The sequence below is a fragment of the Cynocephalus volans genome, chromosome 15 (genome assembly GCF_027409185.1).
Source record: "Cynocephalus volans isolate mCynVol1 chromosome 15, mCynVol1.pri, whole genome shotgun sequence".
NCBI classification, from domain to species: domain Eukaryota; kingdom Metazoa; phylum Chordata; class Mammalia; order Dermoptera; family Cynocephalidae; genus Cynocephalus; species Cynocephalus volans.
Genome location: NC_084474.1, coordinates 10,811,278 through 10,831,581, shown reverse-complemented (window position 1 = coordinate 10,831,581; position 20,304 = coordinate 10,811,278). Strand labels below are relative to the sequence as shown.

Genomic DNA, 20,304 nt, shown 5'->3' with positions numbered 1-20,304 from the left:
TTGCTGAATCTACATTTTAAAATTTTGCTACATATCCTCTGATAACTTGAACTGAAAATTTATTATTGTAAGAAATAAGCTGAAAAACTGTGCATATTGGGCAGATTCTGGGGATCCAAACTTTTCTAATTCGTTGTGTTTTTTTCTGAAACCTGAGAGATCAATGAATCTGACTTCTAAACATACTTTCAGCATTAAACCCATCGTTGATATTACCTAATTGTGGTTTGCCTCAATGATTTTTCAAAAAAATTTTAGTTATATGTTGTCATCAAAGGAAATACCATTTCAAGTTAGAATTCAAGTTTCTAGTGGAAGCATTTCTCACATATGTAACCAAAAAGTTTCTCTCAGGTAAAAATACAGATCCTTTAAAGATATTTTAATGAAATCAAAACCTGAAAACCTGAAATATGGTATTGAAAGATATTTGTTGCATTGGTTAAGTTCCCCGGAGGACTCTGGTTGTTTAAAGCAACAGTTTGATTGAATAGAACAATAAATGCAGGGCTGAGTGTATTTTTTTCTCTTTCTTTCTCATCTACTAGAAAAATATAGATAATAGAGCTCATTTATTTCCTTAACATTTCAGAGCTCCGCAGATGGGAAAACACAACCCAGTGGAAATGATTTCTGGCAACCTTGAGAAGATATGTTAGCATTTTGTGGCATTTCTCTCAATGACATGTAAAGCATGGCTTTCCCTCATTGCAGTGTCACAGTGAAGTGTCACAATAAAGCCAAAATAGTGTGCCCTCTGGGAAAACTAGGAAAAGGGACCATTTTCTGTGCACACACAAAGGGTAATATTTATTACAAAGCCTTTCATTTTAGCTCCAAATGCTGCCTGGGCCGGGGGTACTTTGCGATGGGGAAATGCACAGAATGTGAGATTTAAAGCAAATGTTATGTGTGATTCTAATGCAATTTATGTAGATGCAAATAGTTGTAAAAAAGTAGCATGCATTTATGGACATCCATGCATGCATGAATCTGTGTAGTGCCCGGGAGAGAGTGACAGCCTCTCCCGTGTTGATGAAGTCTAGATAGCCCAAGCCTGGCACCAGAGCAACTCTGTCTTTACCTGTTTCTGTCATGACCAGGAAGGATGTCATGTCTTTTCTTCACAAAACATGCGTTGTAGAAATTATTACCCCCAGTAGGTAGATGAGGAATTTGATGTTCCAAAAGATTCAACTGTTTTTGGCAGGTTATGCAGCTAGTACTACTTAAGCTATTTCATATACTTTTAGTATCAAATACAGTAGTTTATTTTAAGCTAAACCTATACTTTTTATAAAACCTTAAACGTCTCCTTTAGCCTACATTTGACAGTTATTATTTGGACTCAAATATTAAACTTGAATTTTTATTACCATTAAATGTCATCTCATTAGGTTCGTTCTACTTCTCCAGTCTATGGACATTTCAGGGGTTCTTAATTACATTTTGCAACATGTTTGTCAGATTGAATGACTGTTGCATATATTCCCCACCCAAATTGTTTGGTGGGGCCCTGTGGCAGACACCTGTCTTATAGTTAGAGAGGTCACTGTTTTACCCAGTGTCTATTTCAATGAATTTTCAAATGCATACAGAAATTACCCAAATCTACTGTCCTGATCTGGCAACACAGAGGAAAAAGACCTGGGGCCTTTTAGATATGGACTCAGATGGCCTCACTAATGACTGGTTGTGTGATTTGTGGAATGTTACTTGCCTTCATAAGTAAATTTGGATGATAGCATTAACAAGATAAAACTTGTAGTGCTCCTACAGGAAGCATGTGTTCTGCCCTGTTCATCACCCCAATCACCAAAGGAAGAGTAACATTTCTCTGACTGACCAGTCCATTGCTAATCACCTCCACTACCCCAGGTCTCATTGCTCATTGCTTCCCGGTGCCAGCAAATCTTTTTTTTTTTTAATTTTATTGTAGTAAGAACATTTTACATGAGCTCCATCCTCTCAAATTCTTAAGTGTGCAGTACTATTGTTGACTCTAGGTGCAGTGTTGTACAGCAGATCTCTAGAGTTTATTCATCTCACTCAACCGAAACCTTATACCTGTTGATAAGTAACTCACCATTTCCCCGCACCCCCACCCCCTGGCAACCATTATCCCACTCTTTGATTCTGTGAGTTCGATTACTTTAGCTACCTCACTAAGTGGAATCACACTGTATTTGTCTTTCTGTGTCTGGTTTATTTAACTTAACATAATGTCCTCAAGGTTCATCCATGGTGTTGCATATTGCAATATTACTTCTTTTTATAAGGCTGACTTGTATTTTGTTGTACATGTACACCACATTTTCTTTATCCATTTATCCATCCATAGACATTTAGGTTTCCACATTTTGGCTTATTGTGAATAGTGCTGTACTGAACACAAAAAATGATACTGACGTTCCTCAAAAATAGAACTACCATATGAGTCAGCAATCCCATTTCTGGGTATTTATGCAAAATAATTGAAATCAGGATGCTGACAAGTCTTCATTTTAATACACTTCATTAGCCTCTTTTCTAATACTATGGTTCTGCTTAAGTCACTGTGATGTTTAGAATCCACTTTCTTTCCCTGCTCTAATATCTGAATGGCATGGAAATCGTTCCCATTTTCTGCAACTCTTGGTTATGATAATGGCTTAGTGACCTTACTTGTATATTTTCTGAGCATTTTTAAGTAGAAATTTATTGGATTTAGGAGACTTTAACTGGCTTAGGGAACTTCTGGAACTCTCTTTATGTACAAGGAACTTTATCCTCCTGTCACATGATTTGATTCTTCTGCCCAGCCACTTCAAAAGCCAGTCTCCTTTGACAAAGGCGGCAGCGTGAAGTCCTGCCTCTCGGAGCTGGCTCTCACTTCCTCATCACTTGGTGGTGCAGATTCAGTCCATGTGGGTCTTCGCTTTGTCTGCTCTCATGGTCCTCTGGTTATACTCTCCGTTGCTCATCTTCAGGGTGGCCACTTTGAATTTGCACTCTCCGTTGCTCATCTTCAGGGTGGCCACTTTGAATTTGCTCTCTCCGTTGCTCATCTTCAGGGTGGCCACTTTGAATTTGCACTCTCCGTTGCTCATCTTCAGGGTGGCCACTTTGAATTTGCACTCTCCGTTGCTCATCTTCAGGGTGGCCACTTTGAATTTGCACTCTCCGTTGCTCATCTTCAGGGTGGCCACTTTGAATTTGCTCTCATCAGAGAACTTTTGTGAGAGCACATTAGTTTATTTAGGAGATTCACTCTTCTCTTCCCATTAGGATATTTAATTCTCCAATTTTTAATCCTTTTTCAAAGATTTCAAACTCTTGAATAATCTCCTCCTTCTAGAATCTTTTTTTTTTTTTTTCCTGAAAGGAATGGCATTTTCCCCCATTGAAAAAAAATTTTGAATTTACACTTCTGAATTCAAGAATTCATGTATGACTATAACTGAATTGCTTTCATGAACAGGCCACCATCTTTGTATTGATGTTTGAAAGAGAAGCATTTAAAGCCTTTTTCTGGTTAGTAATATTACTGAGAATTCAATATCTTTTAGAGATACAATAAGTAATATCTTATTATTCTGAGTCTGGGATTTTCTCCTCTGGATCTTTTCATCTAAAGCTCCAGCATTTTTCTTCAAAGAGCATTTAACAAATATCTCTCATAGACTCACTGTTGGCTAAACCCTCTGATCTTCACAGATCTTGCCAAGGGAATGTTTGTCTTAACTTCACACATAGAGTGATCTGCATTAATTCTGAGTGAGCTATATGTAGGAAATCTATTTTGAAAGGGCTACCCTCCAGAGCATTTCCAAATAAACCAGATGAGAACAGGAGTAAGGATAAACTGTTGTCCATTCTTGTGAAATCCAATCTTCCTTCTCCTCCTTTTATTTGTTCTGTGCGCCAAGTGACTGAGAATCAAAAGGCAGAATGCCATGTAGCATCTTTTCAGTTTATTTTATTTTTTGGTGACTGGAGATGAGTCGATTGAATTTTCATAGCTTGTCCCCTAATTCTCTGCTACTTTCATTCAAGTTGACGTCCAAAATGTGTGCATCACAAGTTTTACGCACAGGCGTGGCGGAGATAAGTAGTCTTGGTAGCAAACAACTATTTGAAAAACCTTGTGATTTATCCATATTGGACACATTTTTTTGTATCTGGTGGTATATTTTTCACATTAGCTGTTTCTTAGGATTAGCAAACCAGTGCAAATCTTGTTTCATCCCTCCCTGGGTATTTACTGTAGTGCCAAGCAAAGCACAGATTAACATATGCTTTCTCAGGATTAAGGACGATTTTTTTTTAACTCTTCTGGTAGACAGTGAAGTAGAATCCTCACAGTTCAATAGATTCCACAGATGGGCTGTTTTTGTTAGTGCCAACAACTAACCCTAAACCTCTAGTCCCACGTTTCCAAAGTCTTTGAGTTATACTCCATGAAAATCAAATGCCAAATAGCAATAAACGCTATCTTACTGTGTTCTTAATCTGCCTCAATCACTACAGCGCTGCATATGATTGCTCCGTGGTGAAGAAGAGGAGGGCTGAAGAGCAGGCTTTGGGTGTCCCAGTCAACAAAAGAAAATCCCTACTCATGAAGCCCCGACACTATAGCCCAAACATGGACTGCAAAGAAGACAGTGACAGCAGGGCCCCGGACAGCAGCCTCTCGGGAACAGAGGATCACTGTACTGCAGGTAGCGGGAAGGAGTGCCCAGCTTTACCTACTCCCTGGCATCAAAGACTCCATCTTAATTTGTGCAGAACATGTAGTTTGTATGGTTGTAAAAGTAGATCAGAATTTGGGAGCAAAACAGAACATTTATTTCACATAACATCCATTTACTGAGGGCCCGTTTTTATTAATAACATTGCAGGGTCTATAGATAAGCAACAGAGATCACTTGCCCTGAGTCCATTTCCAAAAGCACAGGATTGTACTACATCTCTTTCTGAAGAAAATAGAAGATACTAAGCCTTAAAGTTGAAAAGTACCTTGTCTCCTTAATAGGACAGACGTCTAATTCCTGAGCACATCCTTCAAATTAAAGGGTGTAATTAAAGTTTAAGATACCTTTTCAATGATCATGTTCTATATCATTAACAATTATGATATAATCATTATATATATACAACTAAACCATTTATTTTTTATTCTTTTAACCAACATATATAGTATCACTTAGCCCAAAATATAATTGGTAATAACATGAACAGATGCAGATGGTCTGTGACCTTAATATTTTCAATATTTTTTAAATAAATATTTATAGCAATGGACTGTAGAAGCAGCCTAAAGTTGGCAGCCTAGCGTCTCCTTCAGTAGTAAAATTATGTATTATAGAAAATGTATCGCTGTGGCCATTATTTCCAAAATAAATCATTTAAATTTACCTTTAGGTACACATTATATGTCATTAATTCAGTTCTTCACTCACTCATCAAACACCCTTTGCTTGCTGAGTGAAATGTAGTTACTATTTAGAAACTTTAGGACTTATTTCTCCCCAGTTCATGGTTATTTCCATTAGTCTCTGGGAGTCACATACCTCCAGGAGCTGGAATATCATGCATTGCTTTGTGCATGAGGCTGAAGTTGACGGGATGCAAAAACTCTCAAAAATTTATGGAAAAAAATTAAGATCTAAAGCTTTACTTAGTAGAAAGTGAAATTAGTGTACATTTGTGCTGTTAAATATACACTTTTTTCTGAATATGACTTCTTAAAGAATCAAAATAAATAGCTTTTTATTTGAAAAGAAGTGTTCATTATATAAATAGGCAATGAGATTCTTAGAACGTAAGTATTTATTTTATGTAGAATTATAGTAATAACAATAGGTATTAATAGAAAAGCTATAAAATCATATTGAGTGAGCAGAAATCTCAGATCAGAATTCTCCTAGCTCCAGTAAGCTTGGCTTAGACTTAGTTTGATAATCTTTGGCTAAAACAAAGTAGTATTTTGATTTGAATGTGTTTAAGTAAATTTTCTGGCTTTTCAGTATTAAGCATATGGTTTAAAGCCTCATGGCTCATCTGTAAATTACAATCATCCTCGACTTTTTTCGTTTCTTTGAGCTAGTTAGGTTTTTTTGGTTGATTCATAAAAATTGCAAGTTGAATCTAGTATTATGGAAAGTACTCGAATCATTGTGGTTAGACTTGAGGTATAATACATTTAGCTGGCATTAAATAGCTGGATATTGAAGAAAATATGCTTGTTTTTATGCCATGAGGACAAAGATTATATCTGGCTTGCTGATTTCCCACCTTCTATTGTAGTTGTTTGATCATTGTAGGTGCTTAATATTATCCAAGTATATACTGTCCTAATGAATCCGTTAAACATTCAGTTATAAGCACTAATGGACATCTATTTTCAGGTTCACAAATGTTAAGTATTTTTATATTTAATATTAGAACCACTACTGACAATAATAAATATGCTGAAATTAGAGCAGTAGTGACCATTATTTTTGAGTTCTTAGTATATTCCAGGCACATAAATTATGTCACTTAATCCACACAACAATGCCAGGAGGTGTGGATATTTAGGGTCACATTTTTATAGATGAGGACCAACGAGATTTATTTAATGCTTAAGGTAAGGCTGTTTTTAGGTGTTGGAAGAAAGATAATTAAGAAACAATTGGAAAGATAAGCAAAATAATTACAGTTGACCCTCTGTATCCACAGGTTCGACATCCACGGATTTAACCAGCCTCGGGTTAAAAATATTTGGGAAAAATAAAAATAACAGTAACAATACAGCAATTAAAAGTAATGCAAATTAATAAGAAATACAGTATAACACACATTTACATAGAATTTACATTGTATTAGGTATTTTAAGTGATCTAGAGATGATTTAAAGTATACGGAGGATGTGCATAGGTTATATGCAAATACCATGCTATTTTATATCAGGGATTTGAGCATCCGTGGATTTTGGTACCTGTAGGGAGTCCTGGAATCAATCCATTGATACTGAGGGACGGCAGTATTCCCAGCTAACCATGCTGTATAATGCAATTCTCCCCAATTCAATACCTTCAGAGTGTAGACTGAGTAAAGCTTCTGTAACATCAAATCATGAAGTCACAATTTCCAGAAATGGCAGGTCAGAGATTCTCTTATCACTGGTCAAAAGAACAAAGGCTCTAAGTTGCCTTCAGCCCTCTGAGCAATGTCCTCCTCAACCCCTTGGAAGGAAAGAGACTGAGTCCAAGCCCAGCATAAGGACTTTTCATCCAGCCTCCCATTTACCCCAGGCACCCCAAGGTCTTTACCTGGCCAGGTGTGTGTTCAGTTATATCATCAGCTGGGAAATCCAGATGATGAGAGCGGGTCTGGTGCTCATGAAGGTTAAGGTCACGTGCGTGAGTTCTGTAAAGTTTGTATTCCATTTTATGGCACAAACTGCATCCCATACCCTTAACTGGCCGACAGTCAAAGAGTTGCAGGTGGCATTTGGGGGAATAGAAGAAAATGTGGGCAAACTGTACAGATGCACTTTCTTCATGGGAAGACAAGCTTGCCGAGTCCAACCAGGAGGCAGGACAGACTCAGGCTCTCCCAGCTCAGACGAGGAAAATGAGAATCACCTCCAAGTGAGATGAGCCAAAACCGTGCATGGAGTTCCCACATGCTCGCGTGGGGGAAACCAGTCACAGCCCTAGTGGTGCTATAGTTTAAAGCCTCATGGTTCATCTGTAAGTTATAATCACCCTCGACTTTTTTTGTTTTCTTGAGCTGGTTAGGTTTTTTGGTTGATTCATAAAAATTGAAGGCAGCTCATAGTACTTTCAAGACATAGTATCTCTCAATAAATAGCAAATAAGGGATAAGACACTCCAATTTCAGAATGTTGGAAGAGGAATTAGTTTTTCTAGGGCTTTTATTCCCAGCAAAATGTACATACTCAAGAGGCCCAGAAAACTAATTTACCTATAAATGTAACCTAACTAGTTACAGAAACAGAACTGAAATCCAGTTATTATAAAATCTAATTATACTAAAGGAGTCAAACTCGAAATGTGCTGTGGTTTGAAGAGCAGTTTAAAACTTCTTTTGATGCCAAACTTCTGATATTTATGCAAGAATTCATTAGTATAGACCTATAGGATTACCACACAACTCAGAGTTTTAAACCTCGGTTTAAAGTAAATAAACTTTGGTGTATCAGGCAAAAGCATTTATTTTTTACTCCATACACAAGGGAAACATCCCAGGCCCAGCTCCTCCTTCCTCCTCCACACTTTGAAATACGCTCAAGATGGAGACAGGCCTGACAGTCAACTATTAGGTTGTGCCCTCAGGATTTGACCCCAGGAATTTTCTGACCTATATCATTGTGGCATTAAGAAAGTTAAGGTCGAGGTGTTGTTAGTGTTTGTTTTGCTGTATTGTTTATTTGCTTTTACCTATTTTTATTTATAATCTAAGGATCATTGTTTTATTGAAAGTTAGCTGACGGTTACATTCTAGCATCTTCATAGAAATTCACTCTTGAGAACATGCAAACTTGGGAAAATACTAGGCTATTTGTATTCCTGGCAGTTTCTCTTAAGAGTCTCTGTGCTCTGTAAACATCAGCCATGGCACATGGAGTTCCATGGCCTCCACAGAGGGAAGCACGCAGGGTTGGAGCCACGTGGCCATGGGTTGGGTCATCCCTCCGCGGGCCAGCCATGTGGTCTTGAGCAAGGAGGCCCTTATCTCCCTGGAACTGTAGTTCCTTTTCTGTAAAATGGAGTAGAAAGGACCTTTCTTGTAGTTATTGTGCAGATTACATGAAATAAAGAACTGAACACCACGCCAGGAACATATCCGTTTATTGTTCTAGGAAGGATCGTTGGCTCATCCAATCATCGGATCACTGGGTCACCCTCATTTTGAAGATGAGGACCCAGGACTCAGGAGGCCACAGGCCTGTCTCAGACACCCCGGCAGGCAGCAATATGCCAGTAGCATGACCTTGGACTCTGGACCTCAAAGCCCAGAGGTTTTTCCCTCTACAATGTGCATTGTGAACTGCAGTTTCCAAAGGCACTGCAGCATGCAGAGGTGACCAGGGCTGAGCCTTCTTCATGCTACAGGCCCTGCCCTTCCGTAAGGGTCAATTTTAGTAATTATTCTAAATGAAAAACAGGCCCACCATATTCATGGTAAGGGTCCCGAGTATCCAGTCATTGCTATCTTCTAAAATAGTATCTGGGAGAGAGCCCACGTTTACTGAATCCCTGTTGGGTGTTCCCATGTGACCTGTATAGTGTGCACTGGCTACACTGTTGTCCTCCCTGTGCAAATGCAGATGCCAGGCTCAAGCAACCTTGGCCACCTGTCCATTGAGCACAGAGAGAAGCAATGGATTGGGACCCAAGCCTGGGTTGGTCTAACTCTAAAGACAGGATTCTTTTGGTTATTCCAGTGGCAAAAGCACAAAATAAATCACCAGGCCACCAGGGAAAATAAAAACACACTAGCATAGAAAAACACAGGCAGCCCATTACAAAGCTGGGAGAAAAAAGCACCTCGTCACAGAACTCGCAGGCTCAAAAGTAAACTCAACGTCTTGTGTGTGACCACTGGGCAAACCAGGGAGGGGTGGGCATGCGGAAAGTTGGTTTGCAGGTTTGCAGAGCATCCCCGGGAGCCAGCGTGCGTAGGCACCTCTGTCGGCAGGGCTCCTCTTTTCCCGAAGAATAATTAATAAATATTTTCTTTTAGCATATAACAAACAGTTGAACCAAACAATTATGTAAACTGGAAATGACCCAAAACGCTGGCAGTTGGCAGCAGCACCATGAAGTGCGTCCTCGTGCACATGTGCGCTTTGTCGCTCCCGCCTCTCTGGTGATCTGCACTTAATAGGAATATTTTAAACTATGTAGCTAAGCAACAGAGGTAATTGTTGCTTTCTAGAGCTTTTGTTAGCACTCTAACACAGCCCAAATATGCATAATTAGGTATAATGTCTATAAATCATTATCGTACACATGTGGATAGTTAAGTGGAGTGAGAGAACAGTTCAATGAATTGAGCATATTCACTGAAAATGCTTTTTATTTGTTTTCTGTAGTTCATAATACTTTAAAATTATCATAACCCTTTACACTTTCTCTTAATAGCTAACCGTGATATTGAGAAAAACTTCATTTGCATTTTAGACTATGTTTAATATATTATTTAAACCTGGAGTTTCTCCGATATGAATTCAGGAAAGGATAGGCCATCCTATCAGATATTATGTGCTTGTTTATCCAGCCTCTTTTCTAGGAACTAAAATGTTAAATTTTTCAGTTTATGTTGAATAGATCCCAACAAAAGACTGCACCCTATAATCAGCATTATTTACCAGGGCTAGTGTTGTGACTGAATTCTTCCCTCCGTCCAAAAATGCTTTTAGTTACTATGGCAATATTTACTTGATCCTGGCAGTCCAGTGTTGATTTAGGGAGATAATTACCAGAAAAGAAGATGATGGAGATGTATTTTTGAGTGTCCTTGTCAGAAACAATGTTTATAAAAAATTAAATGAGACCAAAAAAGGCACATTGTCTTGTGCACAGACACCCTTTCCCGCAGCCTCACACCGGATGGCTGAGCTTTTCTTCCCTCCAAAGATGTTTATTAACACAGAACTCACTTCACTGGTGTCTTTGACAGTCTTTAAAGGGCTTATTAGTTTGTGTTTCCCACCGCCCACCCTGCATTTGAGACACAGAAACGGTCCTCCTTTATTTTATTTTATTTTTTTTTTCCTCATCCTAGTGGATGTCAGGGGACCACTGCTGGGTTGCTGGGTACCTTTCACAGCCTGGTCTGAGCTGGGAGACACCCTGCATGCCAGGGTCAGGGCTGGTCACCATCGGATCCTCACTCTCCACTGAGGTATCTGCACAGGGACAAGCTTGCGTAGCCGAACTACAGATGTATAATCTGTCACCCCAACTGGGCCATTCCTGAGAGCAAAAGGAAGTAACACTGGCAGCCAGCCTGGGACAGCAGCCATCCCCTGAACCGTCCTGGACAGATTGGCACAGGGGCCTTGATGTTCAAGACCGCACACTGCCCTGGACTGAGAACAACTTGTTAACATTCAGCATCTGCCAATCACCCCCACCTCGGTTCTCATTTCCTTTTTACACAAACGCATGCAAGTATCAGACCAGAAAATGTGTTACTGTTTAAGATATTATTTGGTCATGGTAATTTTCCTGTCTGTGTTTTCCTCAATATGAAATTTTACTGTGACAATTACAAAAGTGAACAGGAAGTCTTGAAAGCCTCAGACTTCTTTTGGTTATCATCTCTGTGTAGTTGTCCTTTGTAGCTTAGCTAACACTTCAGAAAATCTGAAAGTACCTCTGAGAAGCTAGAGAGTAAAGAACATGAACCAAATAATCTTTGAAAATACATTGTCCTGCTAACAGAGAAATCTGATGAATATTTTCTATACAATGTATAGTATTATGTAAGTTTGATTTCCTTCCAGTTGGCTAAGATTTGGGAATATAAGAGGTACAGTAACAATTTCACATTCAGTACTTTATTATTAAGTACCTACTTGTTGTCTTGGTCAGTACCTACAAACACGTAGCTTTTAAAATGCTGTGTTTTTATAAAAAAACAAAAATTTTTTTTAATTTTAATAATTTAATATTCAAATTTGTCAAAAATTATCTCAAAGGCAATTCTTAGACTATTAAGATCAAAGTTTTGTTTTATTTTAAGAGGATATATACTTTTCTCACCAAGGTTAATAAAATTCATAGAGACCACACATTACACATCTTATGTCTGTATATGTGTATATATGTGTGTATGTACATGTGTATGTGAATATATATACACATATATATATGAAACTCAGTGAAGTTTTCTTAAAACACTTTTTGTTCTCATTTTTCAAATATTGGTTTCTTTTTTCCATAGAAGAAATCATGGCAAAACCTGTGGATGAGAACCTGCATTCAACTGCACAAGAAAACTCCAGTAGGAAGGAAGACAGATATGCTTGTTATCAAGAGCTCATGGTCAAATCCTTAATGCACTTGGGGAAATTTGATAAAAATGTGTCTGTTCAGACCATAAGTGAAAACTTAAATGACAATGGCATCCAGTCTTTAAAAGCAACAAGTGACGAAACAGACGAGTGCTTTATGATTCATTCCAACAATGGAAGAGACAGATTCGAGGGTTCCCAGCCAGCGTTCTGCTCCTCCGACGACAATGAAAGTAACCCTGAAAGTACAGAGAATGGTTGGGACAGTGGCTCCAACTTCTCAGAAGAAACCAAACCACATACAGTCCCAAAGTATGTTCCAGCAGATAATAAAAAAGACTTATTGGAAGTTCCTGAAATAAAAACCGAAGGTGACAAATTTATGCCTTGTGAGAACAGGTGTGATTCTGAAACAGAAAGGAGAGACCCACAGAATGTTCCCATGGAACCCTTGGACAGTAAAGCCAGGCCTGCCTTCCCCGAGACTGAGGAAGCTGAGAGCGAGAGGCTGACAGCAGTGACGGAGGAGGCTGGTAACCTGGAGAAAGCAAAGGGGAATTTAAGTTTGCTGGAACAGGCGATTGCCCTGCAGGCTGAGCGAGGCTGTGTTTTCCACAACACCTACAAAGACCTGGACAGGTTTCTGCTGGAGCACCTGTCAGGGGAGAGGCGACAAACCAAAGTTATTGACATGGGTGGAAGACAAATCTTTAGCAATAAACGTAAGACACGTTTTTGCATTTATTTTAAGAATAAAATTGCTTTAGGGTTTGGAAAAAGAAATTACATTTAACTATTTCTTTCACATAGCTTTTTAACAACGAAATGCAAGGTAAAAATTAATTTATAATTATAAAAGAAACAATTTCTTTTTCCCCTACTCTCTGGATTATTCTCAGATCAAGTTCAGTCAGATTTGCAATGTTTCATCCATGAAATAAGATTCATTGCATCTATTTCTTTTAATCTAACTGCTTTTTAAAAAATACATCACTTTAAAAAGTACTTTATTGAACATTGTACATCAGTACTTGTATTTTAGCCAAGTCAATTCCAGAAACTTAATTTTTCTTTCCCACCCTCATTCTAGGACCATCTCACTGCTTTTGAGCTTCAAAATGATGTCAAGTCACTTGCAAGGCAGATTTTATTCCAGGGATAAAACTGGATGTTAATGCATTTATAAACCTAAAGTTTCACCAGCTCTCTAACTCTGGGCCCACAAATATCTAGGTCAAACTTGAATGAGAGAGTACATGTGCTTTGGGAAAACCTTAAAATTGTTCCTCAGACTTTAGGAAAATTGTGTCCCTGGCTCTTATAGAGTATTTCCCCACACTCTCTCCCCAGAGTCTTGCACCAGATGGGCTGATGGTGATGTCAACTGTCATGTGGTGTCTCCCAGTGGTGTTCCTTCAGTGCCTAAAATGCTTGTTTACAATGGGTATTTCCAGATTCAATCAGACTCAGTGCTTCGGAATTTGCATTTTTTAAGCAAATTCTCAGGTGATTCTTGAGCACCCTAAAGTCTAAGAGCAACAGAATTAGGAATGGAGTATTTTAGAGAAAATCAAGGTCATGGACCCACAGAGCTTACAAGAATAACATGTTAGTATGGTTTAGATGTTCTGATTGCTCAGATTTATTCGTAAACAAATTGTGTATTTTGTCATTTGAAATCCATTTTTGCAGTCATCTGCAATCTTGACAGATAATGTCTTGCCGCTCAGAGCTGAGAAATCAAAAATAAAATAAAATAATGCCATGTGGTGAGGAGGAAGATAACAATGCTACACAAACACCCTGAAAGGGTTAGAGTGAGGACAGAATGTGAATGGCTAGTGTGTGGTTTGGGACAGGACACTGTAGCTCTGCGCACTTCCACTAATATGCAACTTGTTGAATTTACCTGTCGTCAGTGGGGGTTTTTCACGAACTACAAAATCAGAAAAAAAAGATAAAATTTACTTCAAATTCCCAAAATCCATAATTTCTAATATACTGTATTCCATTGATTCTAAGAGATATAGTGTCCCCATTTTAAGATTCCTGAAATCAGAAGGGTATGTTGTAGTTTAATTATCAATAGTTTTTTTCTTTCTTAATAGTACACAAAATGATGTTTCATCTTACATCTGATAATATCTCACAGCCAATGAAATACAGTATCTGGAAAAACTTTATTTGAGCAATAGCTTAAAATACTTGACCATCCTTTGGTTACTTTTATAGAGCTTTTTAAACTTTTTTCGTTTTCTGAAATTAACAAGGCAGTAGAATCTGTGTTTGTAAATGTTGGGCCAGTCGGAGACCTAGAGAATAGGCCAGAATGAGTCAACAGTATATCTTATTGTGTGGCGTATGGTTCTTCCCTGGGCTATTAAAAGCCTCTGCAAGGAGATGGAGAGAATGTAAGAATAAGGTGAAACCCACATTGCAGGGAGGGAAATACAGGCTTAGTCTGGGATGCCTGTAGAGTCCAAAGTAAGTATTCACATTCCTGTTCCTTGCTCCTAATGTGGGAGCCAGTGGCTCAAGAGGGATTTTTTTTTTTCCTGACACGTATTCCATGCTTTTAGGTCAACAGTCATCCCAACTGATAGTCCTATTCTCAAAATTCTCCACCCAACACACAACTCGTGCATGCAACTCCTCTGTGAAGGAGAGAACAGTAGAATTTTAAAATATCATTTTCCCCAACCTTCAGATGAGCCAGCAATTCTAAACTTAAATTTGGTTATTCTATTGCTACTAAGCTCTGATTGAGACTTCAGGTCACCATATAAGTAGAGTCACCATGTATTGTCATTTATTGCCCAGCCAGCGATACTTTGAGTACAGTGGAGCGATATGAACCATTATAGGAGTATATCAGCTGTGGATAAGGACAGTTCCAGGCAAACCAGGATGTGACATCACCAGAGCATAAGGTCACCCTCATTATGCAACATTGTGCAAAGAAGATAAAAGAAGAGCCTGGCTGCTAGCATCCACTGGCTCAGGCTGCGGCTTCTTGTCATGCAAACAGGTCCCGTCCTGCAGAGCATGTCATCTGCATCTTTGTTCCGCCCAGCAGAGGAGAGCCTCGCAGACAAAGAGGTGTACGGTGGACTGCCAGTGGGACCCGTGGGCAGGTGCCAGCCCTGCCTTATCTCCAGCGCCCTCTCTGGCTTCCTGTAGACAGTGTGGCGAGGACAGGGAAAACTCCACGCCAAACCTTTCCATGAGGTTTGGAGACGTGGCCTCACCTGGAAGCGCATCAAACACACAGTGTTGCCCCCATTTTTTCTAACACGCTCCCATGTGGTGTCAACCTCCTCAGTCCTCTTTAATCATACTTCAAGGATTTTGACTCCTCGTGGTCTACAGGTTTTACATGATCAAATCAACTTGAAAGTTGGCACTATTGGGGGCCCAGATAAAATATATATCCACAAAATCACAGAACGTCACACAGCTCTTATTACGCCTCTTTGTCTCTTACAACATACAACCAGTGTCCTGGCCATATGATCGCAGTGAAACCCTGTCTCGTTAACATAAATGCCTGTCTTGGACGGCTCCCTCTCTTTGGCCACGGGTTGCTCACCTGCAACCTACCGCTTTGACTCCCCACCCTCCTGCAGGCGGCGCGGGCGACGACGTGAGGGCCCCGTGGCTCCTCCCCTTCCGCTGAGACCACGCCCTCATATAATTGCATTACAGGCAGCCGCTGTGCCCCATCTGCCCAGGACCGCGCAGAATCCAACAACCGGGTGATGTGCTGTCACAGAGGCACGTCTGCTCTTGCAGTGCTCGGCCCTGGAGACGGCTGTTGCGTCCCAGGCAGTGGCCTGCGCTCGGGGCCGCCTGGAGCAGGAGCACGTGGGGGCTCTGCAGCTTTGCACGGCAGGGCCCTTCGAGGCAGGATCACACAGGTTATCCATCGCTCTCAGCACCGCGTGTGCTCGTTGTTCCTGATGCTTCCTGACCTGAGAATCCTGCAGCCCCGCTCTCCCTTCTCCCCCACTTCTCGGGGGCGCGGGCTCCCCGAGACTGACGTCCTTCCCTCCGAGCGCGTGTTCCGGGCCGTCAGGCTCGAAGATGCATTCCCGTTCTCAGTTTACCTACCGTCTCAACCACGAGTACGAACGTTTCTAAATAAGCCTCCGTTTGTGTTAGCTCTAGCCTCATCAGTATTCATGCGTAGTGCTCATTTATTTGACGTATTTATATAGCCCTTTGTCTAACCCTTGGCAATGTGTGTGCCAGGACATGAAACCCCCTGTAGGCACTGTCCCTTGGCGGCTGGCAGTGCGTCAGGACGCGGTCCTTCCGGCGCCTGGCTGCACCCGCGCCTCCACTTGGCAGCGCCCGCTGGGCCGCTGGGAAGGCGCCCCACTCTGCACTCTTTCTGCAAGTCTCCCGAAAGAACGATTTCAGTTTTCAGTTTCTGTATTCAGAGTGACACCAACAGCTTCTTCCCCACAGTCACTGCATATTGACCCTAAGTGGCAACCCATCAGGGTTTTCTTATCTTGAGACTCTGCAGCACTTTGATGGCACGGGCAGGGCACGGGAGGGCACTCTAGACGCCCTGCCCTGACTGTGACCAGACACGCAGTGCATGAGCGGCCCGGCCACATGCTGCCCGGGATCCCGCGAAAGGCCAAAGAAGACTTTCTTAGATGTGGCGGGTTCTTGGTTTTGTAATTTTAAATCTGGCTTTTTCTAGAATCTTTCAGTAGGAAAGAGTTTGGGTTTAAACAATTCTTTCTTCTTTCTCACTTTTTTATTTTTATTTTTTTCTTTTTGGAAGCTTGTTTATCCTTTGGCGTAGGGTTGATTTTTCATCATGAGGCTCTAACTACAATATGTGACATGACAACTTAAAACCGTCTCTGTATTTTAACACTCCCTTGACCTGTGTCATCCTTTGCTTAGGAAGCCAAGAAAACTGAAAGCATGTTTTATGTTCCCGCAGGTCTTAGTTGAGGGTCTTATTCAAGGCAATGTGAGAAGAATGTTTATGATGGTAAAACTGAATAAAGTAAGAATGTCACCCTGCAAGGCCACTCTATTGAATGGGAAGGGAAAGAAAAATAACCAAATGCATTTCTCAATTTAATCCCTCTGTAGATTCGCCGAGGCCTGAAAAGAGGGAGACCAAGTGTCCCATCCCTGGGTGTGATGGCACAGGACATGTGACGGGGCTCTACCCCCACCACCGCAGCCTTTCGGGGTGCCCCCACAAAGTGCGGGTCCCCCTGGAAAGTGAGTACTGCTTAGCCCTAGAAGTAGGCACCTTCTCACATGTACCACAGCACCACGATGCAATCCTCTTTCTCTCCCAATTTGGAATTAGGATTGGAAACAAAGTTTTCTCTCTGTGTCAAGCCAATCTAGCTGTGTATTTTAAAATCTAGTGTATCTGATAGAAAATCTGAAGAACAATCAAGCCAACAGCTCAGGAGACAACTTCCATTGGGAAGGTAATTTGTTACTCACAGTTCCCAAGAGGCAGGGCAGGGTTGCACCATGCCACAAAGGGCCACCAAAGAAGCACTAAGGTGGGTCAGGGGCAGAGGGAGGTCAAACTGTGGGCAGGAGCCTTTATCATGGCGTATGGGTGAAGGAGCGGGCAAAACAAGGCAAGCAGTCTCAGGACTGGCTGGTTTGAATAATTCCAGGGCTCTGGGGCATAGAGCTGTCCCTGGTTGTCTGGTCCCTGGCCCTGGATTGACTAGGACAGGTGGACAGTGGCCCAGAATGTGACAGCCCAATAAAAGAGGGAGTTGGAGTGTGGGTTCTGGATTGGTTGGTTTGCATTTTTAAAATGTGCTTGTGGGCAAGTTGCTACTCTCTCTAGGAACTGGCTCATTCTGGGAAGGGCAGTCCCTTCAGGGTCAGCATGTCCCCAGACATCAAAGCATCCGAGTACAGAAAATAAGCCATGGTTCTCACATTGTGTGACTGCATAGTCCTTTCTCACTTGTAGGCATGGCTTCCTTAAGGCCAGGCCCAGTCTCAGCCTCCATGCATCACGGGGCAGTCACCAGTGTCCTCCTCGCCTCCCTCACAGTGGGAACGGACACTCTGATGTGTTGTCTCCACAGCAGCCGAGGCCCTGAGCAAGAGCAAACCTTAGCCTGTCCCTCCACCCATAGTGCCTGGTGAGCTGGGACACTGGGCTTAAAGGAAAGGGCTGCCACTTGCAAGGTTGTAATGCATCAACATGTTGCAGCCACTACTCTTCCAAACTCCTTACTAAGACACCTCTTGGGCCGTTCAAACCACAGAAATCAGAACACCTCACCGTCACCCTTCTCAAAGCAAGACTTTGCAAATCACTGAATCCAGTCAGCTGAGCACTGTCCTGCTGGCTTAGCAGCTCCTCAAACGGATCCTGCGACTGTTCACTCAGCCATACTCTTGCCAATAACCATAGGCAGTGGGGGGCAGGCAGTGGGGGGCGGGTGAGCAAAGAATCAAAATAATGTCACTTGGGAAATAAAGAAGGCTATGCACAGCACTTCAAATTGTGGGGAAAGATAGAACTATTTGACAAATATTGTTCTCCATCTACTCCCCCAAGGAAAAGCACATAAATGTAAAAGGAACATTATGAGCTTTTCAGCTTAAATAAATACAAGCAGAATAGTCTCATTTAAGTCTACTGTTAAATACAGCATGGAGTTTAGAGAAATTAAAATCTGAACTGGCTTGCTGGATTTGATTTCTGAAGTTCTCCAGTGCTCATTTGTTTCCATATGAATATGTGGGGAGGGATCATGGTGGATTACGTAACTAAAGTCATTCGAATGCAAAGTTGAGAAATAAATTTGTTGGTGTGTTATATATTTATGGTAAATTATTCTTTCCTTTTACATGATATTTTGTGCTCAGTTCTTGCCATGCATGAAAATGTGCTCAAGTGTCCCACCCCAGGATGCACAGGAAGGGGGCACGTGAACAGCAACCGCAGCACCCACAGGAGGTAATTCTGATTAGAGGCTGATCGCTTCAAGGAGTGACAGACTCTCCACCAGTAAGACAGGGAGCTCACAGCATGTTATGGGAGTCGCTGCACCACTGTCCAATATGTTGCACTTGAAATAGATAAGAAGTATTCTCAGTGTGCACAGAGTCAAAAAGAAAAGAAAATTACATTATTTCCTTTCCCAGAAAATTTTTTATTAGCAGCTGATTATGATAATAAAATAATGTTATATTTAAAGGTGCTGGAGTTATATACCCATGTAGTCATCCAAGTAGAGCGTGTTCTCTTTTGCTCTGGAACTTCCTCATCGCTGCTTGACACTGAAAGGAGTTGCTTATGAGTTATCTTGAATCCCATCCAATAGGCATTAAAACGGTACCAAAAGGACTTCAGCATACAGTAGTTTTGACTGTAAACCAGGCAGAGGGGAGAAATCATTTAATTGAGATTGCAACTAAAATAAAACACATATATGTGCACTTATATACAAATTTATTGTTTATATATAAATATTTTTGGTGAAGATACTCATTATTTTGTTTGCATTTGGCATTACATGTAGATTATGGAATACTATTTGACTTACAATCATACTGGCAGAAAACTTCATATTCTGCACTTGTAATTTAAATTGAAGTATACAATTTAGTCTCTAAAATTTTGCTAAAGATCCTAAGAGAAATCACAGAGTTAACATGATCACTTCTATAGTTGGATACGTTGCAGTTGGGATGATCAGATTTTACTTAAAATGTTAAGAAGTTTCATAATACTTTAGTTATTTGTCCCTTACACAATATTTTGATTTTCTGTTAATGAGTTTGTTACCTTCCACCTCTGAGATGGGGATGGGGGACACGTGTTGACACTACAGTTGGGATCTTCTGGTACGAGAGTGGTGCTGAGGTGAACTGTTAACATGGCTTAACATTTAGTGGTGCCAAGTATGCTGTGAGGCACATGGCAAAGCAAATCACACTATCATTTTCACTCAAATCCTCCCACTTTTCTTTTTTTCCACAGTCTTTCTGGTTGTCCAATTGCTGCAGCTGAAAAATTGGCAATGTCCCAGGATAAAAATCAGCTTGATTCTCCCCAAACCGGGCAGTGTCCTGACCAGGCCCACAGGTATGAACCTCCCAGGAAGTTCCCGATGCTCTGTTCATGCGAGGCTCCTACACAGTGGGCCTCCTGTCCCTCAGGTGTCACTTCCTTGTGGCTTGACCTTCATTCTCAGCCACCAATAGACCAGTGTGGACAGCCACTGGAGAGTTCCAATGAACTGCTCGACAGGCCCTGAAGAAGTGTAACT

General features: G+C 40.9%; 1 protein-coding gene across 1 annotated transcript in view; it reads left to right on the top strand.

The window, feature by feature from the left end:
- Positions 1 to 4,450: 4,450 nt before the first annotated feature.
- ST18 (ST18 C2H2C-type zinc finger transcription factor) overlaps positions 4,451 to 20,304 on the top strand; it is a 65,929-nt gene continuing 50,075 nt past the window's right edge. Inside the window, exons 1-6 of the mRNA XM_063079246.1 lie at positions 4,451 to 4,700; positions 11,944 to 12,325; positions 12,413 to 12,735; positions 17,132 to 17,266; positions 18,899 to 18,989; positions 20,016 to 20,120. Coding sequence (XP_062935316.1) covers positions 4,451 to 4,700; positions 11,944 to 12,325; positions 12,413 to 12,735; positions 17,132 to 17,266; positions 18,899 to 18,989; positions 20,016 to 20,120 — 1,286 coding nt within the window. The remainder of the gene's footprint in view (positions 4,701 to 11,943; positions 12,326 to 12,412; positions 12,736 to 17,131; positions 17,267 to 18,898; positions 18,990 to 20,015; positions 20,121 to 20,304) is intronic.